Genomic DNA, 14,481 nt, shown 5'->3' on the forward strand with positions numbered 1-14,481 from the left:
AAAAATGCTAGAATGCAGAATGGCCAGGAGGCGCAGCAGAATGGCCAGGAGGCGCAGCAGAATAGCCAGGAGGCGCAGCACATTGCATCAGGTCTGACCGCAGCGTCCCTCCACCAAATGGAACATTCGTATTGAAGGACAGAGGAGAGAGAAACCTGGTTATTGAGCAAAAATAAACTTGTTCACGAGTAATAAATAAGTTTCTAGAGTATATTAGGCTTGCTTTGAAATTGTGGGGATGACTTTTTGGTCAGGTTTGAACCTTTTGTGAGCCACCGTGGAGAAACTAACTGTACAAACATGAAGTTCACATAGAAGTTCAACAGTGCTTGTTTGCAGTTCTTGGATGTCCTTCATGTGGTGGAATATAATGTGTTTGTTACCACAAATTACAGGAAAACCACAGCTACTAATTCATTTTTTGGCTGCCAAAGTTCACACCACCAAGATGTGAAAAAAAGATCAGTCCCACAGTCAATTTGTGAGACTGCAAAAGATTACAGTGGATCTGTCTACAATACACAGCGTACATTACTATATACATATCGTACACCTGATGAGGCTAGTGAACTTACTTTGAAAATCCATATCAGAATAGCTGTTTATTTCTTTATGAATGTGTAACATCCTCTGCCACCCTAGCCTGATAAGCTCCGCAGAGTCCCTCCTTCCTGCTGCAGAATCTCTGCCCTCTTAGCCTGATAAGTAGATCCTCAGAGTCCCTCCTCCCTGCTGCCAAATCTCAACCATCCTAGCCTGATAAGTGAATCTTCATAGTCCCTCCTCCTCGCCAACCTAGCTCCTCAGAGTCCCTCCTCCCTGCCAACCTAGCTCCTCAGAGTCCCTCCTCCCTGCTGCAATCTCTGCCATCTTAGCCTGATAAGTAGATCCTCAGAGTCCCTCCTCCCTGCTGCAGAATCTCTGCCATCTTAGCCTGATAAGTAGATCCTCAGAGTCCCTCCTCCCTGCTGCCAAATCTCAACCATCCTAGCCTGATAAGTGAATCTTCAGAGTCCCTCCTCCCTGCCAACCTAGCTCCTCAGAGTCCCTCCTCCCTGCTGCAATCTCTGCCATCTTAGCCTGATAAGTAGATCCTCAGAGTCCCTCCTCCCTGCTGCAGAATCTCTGCCATCTTAGCCTGATAAGTAGATCCTCAGAGTCCCTCCTCCCTGCTGCAGAATCTCTGCCATCTTAGCCTGATAAGTAGATCCTCAGAGTCCCTCCTCCCTGCTGCCAAATCTCAACCATCCTAGCCTGATAAGTGAATCTTCAGAGTCCCTCCTCCCTGCCAACCTAGCTCCTCAGAGTCCCTCCTCCCTGCTGCAATCTCTGCCATCTTAGCCTGATAAGTAGATCCTCAGAGTCCCTCCTCCCTGCTGCAGAATCTCTGCCATCTTAGCCTGATAAGTAGATCCTCAGAGTCCCTCCTCCCTGCTGCCAAATCTCAACCATCCTAGCCTGATAAGTGAATCTTCAGAGTCCCTCCTCCCTGCCAACCTAGCTCCTCAGAGTCCATCCTCCCTGCCAACCTAGCTCCTCAGAGTCCGTCCTCCCTGCCAACCTAGCTCCTCAGAGTCCGTCCTCCCTGCCAACCTATCTCCTCAGAGTCCCTCCTCCCTGCTGCCAAATCTTAACCATCCTAGCCTGATAAGTGAATCCTCATAGTCCCTCCTCCTCGCCAACCTAGCTCCTCAGAGTCCCTCCTCCCTGCCAACCTAGCTCCTCAGAGTCCCTCCTCCCTGCTGCAATCTCTGCCATCTTAGCCTGATAAGTAGATCCTCAGAGTCCCTCCTCCCTGCTGCAGAATCTCTGCCATCTTAGCCTGATAAGTAGATCCTCAGAGTCCCTCCTCCCTGCTGCCAAATCTCAACCATCCTAGCCTGATAAGTGAATCTTCAGAGTCCCTCCTCCCTGCCAACCTAGCTCCTCAGAGTCCCTCCTCCCTGCTGCAATCTCTGCCATCTTAGCCTGATAAGTAGATCCTCAGAGTCCCTCCTCCCTGCTGCAGAATCTCTGCCATCTTAGCCTGATAAGTAGATCCTCAGAGTCCCTCCTCCCTGCTGCAGAATCTCTGCCATCTTAGCCTGATAAGTAGATCCTCAGAGTCCCTCCTCCCTGCTGCCAAATCTCAACCATCCTAGCCTGATAAGTGAATCTTCATAGTCCCTCCTCCTCGCCAACCTAGCTCCTCAGAGTCCCTCCTCCCTGCCAACCTAGCTCCTCAGAGTCCCTCCTCCCTGCTGCAATCTCTGCCATCTTAGCCTGATAAGTAGATCCTCAGAGTCCCTCCTCCCTGCTGCAGAATCTCTGCCATCTTAGCCTGATAAGTAGATCCTCAGAGTCCCTCCTCCCTGCTGCCAAATCTCAACCATCCTAGCCTGATAAGTGAATCTTCAGAGTCCCTCCTCCCTGCCAACCTAGCTCCTCAGAGTCCATCCTCCCTGCCAACCTAGCTCCTCAGAGTCCGTCCTCCCTGCCAACCTAGCTCCTCAGAGTCCGTCCTCCCTGCCAACCTATCTCCTCAGAGTCCCTCCTCCCTGCTGCCAAATCTTAACCATCCTAGCCTGATAAGTGAATCCTCATAGTCCCTCCTCCTCGCCAACCTAGCTCCTCAGAGTCCATCCTCCCTGCCAACCTAGCTCCTCAGAGTCCGTCCTCCCTGCCAACCTATCTCCTCAGAGTCCCTCCTCCCTGCTGCCAAATCTCAACCATCCTAGCCTGATAAGTGAATCCTCAGATTCCCTCCTCCCTGCCAACCTAGCTCCTCAGAGTCCCTCCTCCCTGCTACTGAATCTTAACCATCCTAGCCTGATAAGTGAATCTTCAGAGTCCGTCCTCCCTGCCAACCTAGCTTAGGTAGTTCCTCAGAGTCCCTCCTCCCTGTTGCTGCTAAATTTTCACCTACCTAGCCTGGTTGACACCTCCTCAGTTTCCTACCTTCTGCTCCTTTGGAGTCTCAATCCTCACCATGCCTGACAGATGGCTCCTCAGTGTCCCTCCTCACTGCTGAGTTCTGGCTGATTAGTGCAATCTGCAGCTGACAGATCAGAGATTAAAATAACTCAAGAGTCAGAATGTATTTATTCTGCAGCAGGAATAATGAACTGCTGATCATAATATCAGGATTACGCAGCAATTCTGACCTGGATTTTCAAAGTATATTCACCAGCCCCATCAGGCCTAAGATATAGGAATTAGACAATGCACTTAAAAAAAAGCTTTATGTAGTATATGCACTCCTGTCTGGTGCAGTATATAGAGGATCTGTCAATTCTCCTGTGTGGTGTAGTGTATAAAGTTAGGTCCACAAAAATGTGTACAGTGACCAAATCTTTATGACTTCAGCTCTGGATGCCGCTATAATATATATATATTTATTTTTTTTTAATTTAAAATGAAACAACTGAGACACAAATGAAATGTAGATTTGCAAATTTAATTAAAAGGGGCCTAACTAATCAACCTGTACCCATCGTTCTGGTATAGGTTGATCTTCATTTCATCTGTCCTCTACTGCTTTTCTAGAACTAGGTGGATTCTATAGATTTTTTTTTTTTTTTTTTAAAGTCTAATCTGGCCTTTCTCTTTTTTAGACTACTTAATAGTTTGCACCTTTTGGTGAGCCCTCTATTTGCTCTCATGAAGTCTATGATAGATACTGAAACATCTACTCCCTGGAGAGTCTTCTTCACTTGGGTGGATGTCGTGAAGGAGTTTTTCTTCACCATGGACAGAACTCTGCGATCCTCCACGTCTGTTGTCTTCTGCCGACCTCCAGGCCTTTTTGAGTTCCTAAGCTCTCCAGTGCCATCTTTTTCTTTAAAAATTCAGCCGGAGGTAGAGATCGTAAAGTCAAGAGCTAGTGATATTTATTTATTTAATTTTATTTTTTTAGTTATTTTTTTTTTTTTTTTTACATGAAACTGTTGATTTGGCGGCTCCTGACATTTCTATGATATCGCTGATGGATTTATTTTTTTACTCCACACTAATGATGGTCTGTTTCTCTTCCATTGATAACTCCTTTTTGGGTTGCCATCAGAGCATGACAACCATGACTGGTGTTTGGGGCCCGGGAAAGAAGGGGGGCCGGCAGGGCTAGGGGTAATCACTTAGCTTTATTGAGCCCCGGGCCGGGCCCCCCCCCCCTCTTCACCTAAGCCCAGTCGCAGCAGCAGCAGATGGGGTTTGGCCATGTCGTTTCGGCCACTACACTGGCTAATTTGCATGCAAAGATGCATCACATCCAAGTTAGCCATGTAATGGAGGTAAGGCCAATGGAGCAGAGCAGGGCACCGGCATGCCATCCCATGGCCCAGCGTTCTCCAGAGATGATAATGTCATCACTCTGCAACCTCATCACACTGCTGCAGGCAACGCAGGGGTGGAAAGGACGCGTGCAGCTGGCAGTGAAAGTTAAGCCCTCCGTGAGCTGAAGACAGGAGTGGGACTATCGCCGGGGATGGTGAAGGGGAGGCTCTGCTGACCCCAGTCCCTGCCTTGCTTTAGTTGGATGTGCATTGGAAGGCGCACATTTAGCTAAAATGCATCGTGGCTCAGAGAGGATGCCCCGGAACGTGGGAGCCAGGCAGGGTGAGTAAAATGTTTTGTTTTCTTTTTGCGGCAGACAAATATACTAGGTGGGGCCCAGGAAGGGGACATATATACCATGAGGAGGACATGTATGCCAGGAAGGGGACAGAAATCAGGATGGGGACATATATCCCCCTACTGAGCACATTCTGGTATATATGTCCCCATCCTGGTTTCTGTCTGTCTCCTTCCTGGGCCCCTCCTAATATATATATATATATATATATATATATATATATATATATATATATCACACATATATTATATACAGTATATATGTGTGTATGTTGTCATCCTGGTATATACAGTTAGGTCCAGAAATATCTGGACAGTGACACAAGTTTTGTTATTTTAGCTGTTTACAAAAACATGTTCAGAAATACAATTATATATATAATATGGGCTGAAAGTGCACACTCCCAGCTGCAATATGAGAGTTTTCACATCCAAATCGGAGAAAGGGTTTAGGAATCATAGCTCTGTAATGCATAGCCTCCTCTTTTTAAAGGGACCAAAAGTAATTGGACAAGGGACTCTAAGGGCTGCAATTAACTCTGAAGGCGTCTCCCTCGTTAACCTGTAATCAATGAAGTAGTTAAAAGGTCTGGGGTTGATTACAGGTGTGTGGTTTTGCATTTGGAAGCTGTTGCTGTGACCAGACAACATGCGGTCTAAGGAACTCTCAATTGAGGTGAAGCAGAACATCCTGAGGCTGAAAAAAAAGAAAAAATCCATCAGAGAGATAGCAGACATGCTTGGAGTAGCAAAATCAACAGTCGGGTACATTCTGAGAAAAAAGGAATTGACTGGTGAGCTTGGGAACTCAAAAAGGCCTGGGCGTCCACGGATGACAACAGTGGTGGATGATCGCCGCATACTTTCTTTGGTGAAGAAGAACCCGTTCACAACATCAACTGAAGTCCAGAACACTCTCAGTGAAGTAGGTGTATCTGTCTCTAAGTCAACAGTAAAGAGAAGACTCCATGAAAGTAAATACAAAGGGTTCACATCTAGATGCAAACCATTCATCAATTCCAAAAATAGACAGGCCAGAGTTAAATTTGCTGAAAGACACCTCATGAAGCCAGCTCAGTTCTGGAAAAGTATTCTATGGACAGATGAGACAAAGATCAACCTGTACCAGAATGATGGGAAGAAAAAGTTTGGAGAAGAAAGGGAACGGCACATGATCCAAGGCACACCACATCCTCTGTAAAACATGGTGGAGGCAACGTGATGGCATGGGCATGCATGGCTTTCAATGGCACTGGGTCACTTGTGTTTATTGATGACATAACAGCAGACAAGAGTAGCCGGATGAATTCTGAAGTGTACCGGGATATACTTTCAGCCCAGATTCAGCCAAATGCCGCAAAGTTGATCGGACGGCGCTTCATAGTACAGATGGACAATGACCCCAAGCATACAGCCAAAGCTACCCAGGAGTTCATGAGTGCAAAAAAGTGGAACATTCTGCAATGGCCAAGTCAATCACCAGATCTTAACCCAATTGAGCATGTATTTCACTTGCTCAAATCCAGACTTAAGACGGAAAGACCCACAAACAAGCAAGACCTGAAGGCTGCGGCTGTAAAGGCCTGGCAAAGCATTAAGAAGGAGGAAACCCAGCGTTTGGTGATGTCCATGGGTTCCAGACTTAAGGCAGTGATTGCCTCCAAAGGATTCGCAACAAAATATTGAAAATAAAAATATTTTGTTTGGGTTTGGTTTATTTGTCCAATTACTTTTGACCTCCTAAAATGTGGAGTGTTTGTAAAGAAATGTGACAATTCCTACAATTTCTATCAGATATTTTTGTTCAAACCTTCAAATTAAACGTTACAATCTGCACTTGAATTCTGTTGTAGAGGTTTAATTTCAAATCCAATGTGGTGGCATGCAGAGCTCAACTCGCGAAAATTGTGTCACTGTCCAAATATTTCTGGACCTAACTGTATACCAGGAGGGGGACATGTATATTATTTATATATAAACTTGGCTTTTATTGGTACAAAACATACATTTCTGGACCTAACTGTAGAGGATCTGTCTTGTATGGGAAGTTTATAAGGAGAATGTCAGCTCCCCTGTCATGTCGGAGAGTAAAGCATCTCCTGATCACTTTTTACATTTAAGACAAAACTTTATTACTCCTCGTGCAGGGATGCGGGGGAGGTGTGCGACAACATCAGGATTCCAATAACACCAAAGTCATGATGTCTGTGTCATGCAGCGGCAGAGCCTGCACCTGGCATTACACAATGCATTCGTTTTGCTCAGCATTTTTATTTAAAGCACACTAAAACAGTCAAAAGAATACAAAAGAGCATTAAAAAAATCAAAGTGCACGATGCAAATCATCTACACCTTCTGCATTAGCTTACATACTATTATACTACTACCTCGTCCACCAAGAATAGCCCAGATAATAAGAGCATTTTACGCCTGGAAGATGTGGTATATTGTTTATTTAAGGACATGTTACAGTTTCCTGTTTTTCTTTCATGTGTCACTCTGAGGAACACGATATTGTTCTAGTTTGGGCTTTTAGAGAAGAAGCACTTGAACTAGAGGTCAATTTCTAAATTTGTTTAAGAGAGGCTCCATTGGAAGATTGATTTTATAAGCGAAAGAGGATGTCTGGTTTACAAGAAAAAAATCATTCTGAATACCATGTTAGGGAACTGGGAGTTATAGAGGGAGATCCCCTACGCCAAACTTCATCTATCAGTAGGAGAGGAGCGGGACCATAAAGAGCGTTTTTAAATTTGGAGGACCCGACATATCCACTCATTACTTGTACAGTGCACTGATTTCAATGAGAAATGTAATACTTCATTTGCCCTGTGGAGGCACTGCAGAAAAATGAAAAACCAAGTCCAGGGTCCTCCATCCTTTGGACTGTAATGCCCATACCAACGTCCCCGCACTGCCCTGCCCCCTTCCCCTGGTGGGGCATCAGATCTTTCACCTGCCCGGCCGTCCCCAATCCATGTTGTTGTCTCCCAGAGCCGGTGTACACCTCACTGGCTTCTTGGTACTGCCCGATGGGTGCACACGCTGCCACGATCCTTTTCTTAAAGGGCCAGCACACCCTGACCAGGAAGTGCCTCTCAGGTCAGTTGAGAGTTTTCAGGTATTTAAGGCACCTTCCCCTTAAGGGAAGTGCCTGGGCAACAAGTTCCCAACGTTGCTAGTTTTCAGGTCCCATTGTGCTGCTGCTGACACTTTTCTACATATCAGTGCTGTGCTGTGTGCTGACCTACTGCTGCCGCTACCATCCTCGCTGGCCGGCTACCAGAACACCCACCACTGCAAGTATCCACACCGGTTCCTGCTCTATCCTTCCGACGGATCCAAGACTATGCCTGCTGTCATTACGATCAGAGACTTTATTGTGTCTATTGCACCATCTACCGGGGTACCGCAGATCTCCCGGGGCTGTCCTCTGCCGGCTGCTTACCAGCATGTGTACCCGCTGCTACCTCTGGTGGTGGTAGTGATGACTCGGTGGTCGGTTCAGTTCACTCCGCCATGCAAGTGAACGGCATCTTTGGTCCAGTGGAGTCACTAACACAGTCGTCGCCCTGCAAGCATAACATGGACACCCTGAGATGCTTCTCTCTAGTCCCCTGGACCAAAACCCGGATCCTGGAGTAGATGACAGTTTCCCCCTGATCTACGCTATTAGCCGTCACTTTTGTAGGATCTTTCATCTGCGTAGCTTCTTCTGAGCCTTTGTTGCCAGACGTAATGCTGAAGGAGTTTGCTAATTAACACTTAATAAGGAGGGGTGGATCCAAAAAGCGACAGCTAGAACCAGATATGTCACTAGACTGTCACCTCCCTTCCCCCACACTTCTTGGTATCCCATGTAAAGCGGGATTCAGTAGTGTCTCCCACTCACAGCATGGCCTCCTACCGCAGCTGCGGTACATGAAAAAATGATTAAAATGAGAAGTTACGGTTTCACAACTTAGGTCACCAAAATGAGACTGGAAAGGGTCTGACCCCCGGCACGGGCAACAAGCCTGGTGGCCAGAATTACACAAGCCATAGATCTAGAACAGCTCCGCTCCCAACACAATTCTGAAGCTCGGATTTTTATTTTAATATATATATATATATATTATATATATATATATATATATATATATATATATACACGCACACACACACATATATACGGTATATATAATTTATATATTTATTTTATATATATATATATATATATATATATATTTATTTATTTATATGGAACCTAACAGCAGACAGTAGCAGCTTCTCTGCACTCTCATTGCTGGATTGGAAGTAAACTTGAAATGTCAATTAAAAGGTGTCCGGAAGAACTTGTTACACTCACAATGTATTATTAGGCAAAGGCAGACATTGTATTTCACTTTTAGACTGTAAAACAGGTTGTTCTGGTCCATTTGTGTACTAGACGATGCTCTGGAGGTCAAAGTTCTGACAACAGTCGACTCTAAGATGGCGTACCTTGTATGACCCAATGGGACACTAGAACTCTCTGAAGCTGGGACGTTTACACCCGGCTTCATAGTGCTCATGACCGGAAATGCCGCGACTTCTGATCATCCACGCTGACCAACCTGGCGTTCTGAAGCGGTGAAAACGGACGCAGGTATGTGTGTCACCGCTGATGACACTGGGCAATGGGCATTGATTAGCATGTTAGTACACCCCTGTTGGCATGCTAACAGGGCGGACTAGTCGGAGGATATAACGCCCTTGCGGCTAGTCCCTGCGCTCATTAGCATATCATAAAGGATCTTTAGAAATGCTTTTTCGAAAGGTTGCTTTATCTATGCTACTAGATACAGGAAGAGTTAGGAAGGGATTAGCAATATATACCCAGAACTGCCCGAGGTTCTGGGTGCATATTGCACCTGACAGGTTCCCTTTAATCTTTTTTTTTTTTTTTAAGCACTGCTCCAGTCCCGTGGCGCCATCCTGTGACCAAATTCTGTCTGGCCGGAAGTCAGAAGTTACATCACAATCTCTCAATGTCACTCTATGAGAGACAGAATGAGGCTCCCATAGACTCTTATTGAGTTGTGACCTCCGATGCCCTCCATTAAACACTGGAGCTGCTGGCAGGTGACAAATCTCTGGAGACAGTCAGGAGCAAAGCTAAAGATGGGGAAGACAAGTATAAAATAGAGGGCAATAAAGTGCTTAACGAGGTGCAATAAAAACAAAACTCTGGAGTGGGGCTTTCTGGTGCAGCCTCCCAGTACACATTGACCGATGCCCTCTTCTATTTTAGGGCAGAACGTTTAGAAAACAGAAGGAGGACACAGTAGTGACTCTTGTGCCATCCTGACTTCCTTTATTTACAGGGTTCCTCATTTCAGTTTAGTAAAATAGCAAAAAAAAAGTGCTGTCAAACAACTGTCAGTGATATATAGAAACCAGCAACAGGTTCTTGTGCATAAAACAAGTAATAATTACCATCCTGACTGTCAGCCGGTCCGCCCCCGAGCTTCATGGTGACCCTCCGCAAAGTACCTACAGACGTGGCGCTGCTGTGGCACGGCCTGGGCTCCAGATCCGGCACTGAGGACGTTATGTGCACACTGCTCTATCCACAGCAGCCTTGTTTTACATGTGCACATTCCTCCAAATACCATTCACATTGCTAAGTAATTTACTAACCAACAGCCAATGATTAAAATGAAGACAGACGAGTCTGGGCTGTGACTAACCATCCATTATCACAATGGCCATCAGCTGTTTATGCAAAATAATACAGTGCATATAAATGACATAGTAATATATGATGAGAACAGCAACATAAAAAATAAAATAAGAAAAAAAAATATAAAAAAGAAATTGACGATCGATCATTCATTCTGTGCATTTAGTGCCCAACTGTTTATGAATTATATTGACTCCTTACACAAGGTGCTGGTGGGTAACATATGATGGCAGTGATTACGGTGGTCTGATATATGGGGTCACTCAGTATGGCAGAGTTGCACTCTGTAATACTGAAGCATGAAAACTATGAATGTAAGAGTACACACATGCATTACTGCTAAAGGAAATCTGAAAAGAAAAAAATTGAGCTATTTAGCATACAAAAATGACCATTTTAATATCTGCCCAGTAGCCACGTCAAGGAATAGCTCATATACTGAGAATCATATATGAGATATGCCTTGACGTGGCTACTGGGCAGATATTAAAATGGCCATTTTTGTATGCTAAATATCTGCCCAGTAGTCACGTCAAGGCATACCTCATATGGTTCCCAGTATATGAGGTGTACCATGAATGTGAAAATGTAGATATGCATTACTGCTAAAGGAAATCTGGGAAAAATTGAGATATTTAGCATACAAAAATGGTCATTTTAATATCTTCCCAGTAGCCACGTCAAGGTATACCTCATATACTGGGAAACATATGAGGTATGCCTTGACGTGGCTACTAGGCAGATATTAAAATGGCCATTTTTGTATGCTAAATATCTGCCCAGTAGCCACGTCAAGGCATACCTCATATGTTTCCCAGTATATGAGGTATACCTTGACGTGGCTACTGGGAAGATATTAAAATGACCATTTTTGTATGCTAAATATCTCAATTTTTCCCAGATTTCCTTTAGCAGTAATGCATATCTACATTTTCACATTCATGGTTTTCATGCTTTAGCATTTCAGAGTGCAACTGTCTTTTTTTGTCATGTTCAGCTATGTACCTTTTCACATTGCTGTTTTGGGAGTGCCGTCAGTCTATGTCTAGTCATGAACCAGACAGCTCAGGATGAGCAGAGCAATGCATACATTCTAGACAGGTGGTGCAGAGAGCAAAAAAAATTCTGGGTTAAATGTGTCGGCAGAGTGATCAGTTATCACAGGGTTGAGGCTCATTCCGATTTTTCTATGTACAAGGGGACCGATTTTTCTAATCAGAGTGTGGTACGAGTGTCATCCAATTTTCTTGTATGTGGAAAAAAATTGTAAAAAAAATAAATAAAAATTTAATTGACCCATTGGCTAGACAATCGGATGAAAATTGGACACGAAAACGCAATTTTTTGCACACTGATCTGTTAGCGAAAAATCCCAGACGTGTGAATGGCCCCATATCACCGGTAAGAGTGCGACCAGTGAAATCCCATTGACGTGTGACTGGCCCCATATCACCGGTAAGAGTGCAATCAGTGAAAACCATGGCCGTGTGAATGGCCCCACATCATCGGTAAGAGTGCGATCAGTGAAAACCATGGCCGTGTGAATGGCCCCATATCATCGGTAAGAGTGCGATCAGTGAAAACCATGGCCGTGTGAATGGCCCCATATCATCGGTAAGAGTGCGATCAGTGAAAACCATGGCCGTGTGAATGGCCCCATATCATCGGTAAAAGTGCGATCAGTGAAAACCATGGACGTGTGAATGGCCCCATATCATCGGTAAGAGTGCGACCAGTGAAAACCATGGCCGTGTGAATGGCCCCATATCATCGGTAAGAGTGCGATCAGTGAAAACCATGGCCGTGTGAATGGCCCCATATCATCGGTAAACGTGCGATCAGTGAAAACCATGGACGTGTGAGTGGCCCCATATCACCGGTAAGAGTGCAATCAGTGAAAAACATGGACGTGTGAGTGGCCCCATATCACCGGTAAGAATGTGATCAGTGAAAACCATGGACGTGTGAGTGGCCCCATATCACCGGTAAGAGTGCGACCAGTGAAAACCATGGACGTGTGAGTGGCCCCATATCACCGGTAAGAGTGCGACCAGTGAAAACCATGGACGTGTGAGTGGCCCCATATCACCGGTAAGAGTGCGACCAGTGAAAACCATGGACGTGTGAGTGGCCCCATATCACCGGTAAGAGTGCGACCAGTGAAAACCATGGACGTGTGAGTGGCCCCATATCACCGGTAAGCGTGCGATCAGTGAAAGGGTTTAAGCTATATCAGGCCACACATACAAATATACTATTGCAAGCAGGTGCCTCCATGTGTGAGGCCCTATGTGGGGCTTATGGTGTGTGAGGCCCTATGTGGGGCTTATGATGTGTGAGGCCCTATGTGGGGCTTATGGTGTGTGAGGCCCTATGTGGGGCTTATGGTGTGTGAGGCCCTATGTGGGGCTTATGGTGCGTCAGGCCCTATGTGGGGCTTATGGTGCGTCAGGCCCTATGTGGGGCTTATGGTGCGTCAGGCCCTATGTGGGGCTTATGGTGCGTCAGGCCCTATGTGGGGCTTATGGTGTGTGAGGCCCTATGTGGGGCTTATGGTGTGTGAGGCCCTATGTGGGGCTTATGGTGTGTGAGGCCCTATGTGGGGCTTATGGTGTCAGGCCCTATGTGGGGCTTATGGTGTGTCAGGCCCTATGTGGGGCTTATGGTGTGTGAGGCCCTATGTGGGGCTTATGGTGTGTGAGGCCCTATGTGGGGCTTATGGTGTGTGAGGCCCTATGTGGGGCTTATGGTGTGTGAGGCCCTATGTGGGGCTTATGGTGTGTGAGGCCCTATGTGGGGCTTATGGTGTCAGGCCCTATGTGGGGCTTATGGTGTGTGAGGCCCTATGTGGGGCTTATGGTGCGTGAGGCCCTATGTGGGGCTTATGGTGTGTGAGGCCCTATGTGGGGCTTATGGTGTGTGAGGCCCTATGTGGGGCTTATGGTGCGTCAGGCCCTATGTGGGGCTTATGGTGTGTGAGGCCCTATGTGGGGCTTATGGTGTGTGAGGCCCTATGTGGGGCTTATGGATACCGTAGGAGGTTTGTTTTATTGCTGCATCTGCGGTTTCTCGCTGCTTTGCTTTGTCATTGCTCATCTTCTTATGCAACCCGGGAACTGATGTGCAGGCATTTTCTTGTATCGCACAAAAGAATATGTTTGCACTTTATAAATCCTAGGCAGCCGTAATGGTGCATTCAGCCTGTACTGCCGCACTTTGCACGACCTCTTTGCAAATTTCGTAGATATAGATCCCTCCATGCTGCTGGGATTTCATTTCTTCCTCGGTGATCAGCGGTTTTCACTGCAGACGCACACGTTCACCCCACTACCTGAGCCTGCCCTGCTGCGGGAACCGGTCAGTAATGGTGTATCTGCCTATGCATTAGTCTCGTTATAAAAATTATTCCTTTATTGTACAAATCCGGAAGTTAAAGTCTAGTGTAGAAGCCACATGCAAACCAGTCTGGAAGTGCACGGGGGCAAGTCAAGGAGCTCGAGCGTCTTCTTCCCTTTTTATTACTTCCTCTCCCTAACTGACAGCTTTGGCCTCTGTTATGCCAATTCTTTGGCAGGATTTAAAAGAGGTTGTCCACTACTTTTACACTGATAGTGTATCTTAAGGATCGGTCATCAATGTCTGATCGGCCAAGGTCTGACATCCGGCACCCGCACCGATCAGCTGTGCTCTGTGCCGGCAGCCAGAAATCTTCAGTTCCAGAGCTGTCCTGTGTTATGCTTGCGGGGCGAGCACTGTTTTATAGTGGGTCCATTGGTCCAACAGTACCGTTCACTTGTCTGGGGGAGCTAACTGGACCAGCCGCCAAGTGTTTACTACTGCCACAGCAGGTACACACGCTGGTAAGCAGCCAGCAGAGGGCAGCCCCAGGGTATCTGCGTTACCCTGGCAGCTGGTGCCATGGACACAGTACAGTCTCTGGTAGAAGTAGCAGCAGCAGACAGTAATGGATCTGTCCGGGATGGATGGATATCGTAGCAGACAGCCAGCATAGGTGGCACCTGAGAACTAGCAACGTAACAAACTCATTGCCCAGGCACCTCCCATAAGGGGAAGATGCCTTAAATACCTGCATCCTCTCAGCTGACCTGAGAGGCACTTCTAGGTTGGGGAGGAGTGCTGTCCTTTTAAGAAAGGGGGCATGGCCACGC

At 46.3% G+C, this 14,481-nt stretch overlaps 1 protein-coding gene across 2 annotated transcripts in view; it reads right to left on the bottom strand.

The window, feature by feature from the left end:
* ENTPD1 (ectonucleoside triphosphate diphosphohydrolase 1) overlaps positions 1 to 14,481 on the bottom strand; it is a 146,786-nt gene that overhangs the window by 118,861 nt on the left and 13,444 nt on the right. Inside the window, exon 1 of one of the 2 annotated variants that reach the window (XM_075352245.1) lies at positions 10,066 to 10,155. The exons of the other annotated variant lie outside the window; for it this stretch is intronic. Coding sequence (XP_075208360.1) covers positions 10,066 to 10,102 — 37 coding nt within the window. The 5' untranslated portion in view covers positions 10,103 to 10,155. Of the gene's footprint in view, positions 1 to 10,065; positions 10,156 to 14,481 lie in introns of those variants that run through there. 2 annotated transcript variants of the gene reach the window in all.

This window comes from Anomaloglossus baeobatrachus, chromosome 5 (assembly GCF_048569485.1).
Source record: "Anomaloglossus baeobatrachus isolate aAnoBae1 chromosome 5, aAnoBae1.hap1, whole genome shotgun sequence".
NCBI classification, from domain to species: Eukaryota; Metazoa; Chordata; class Amphibia; order Anura; family Aromobatidae; genus Anomaloglossus; species Anomaloglossus baeobatrachus.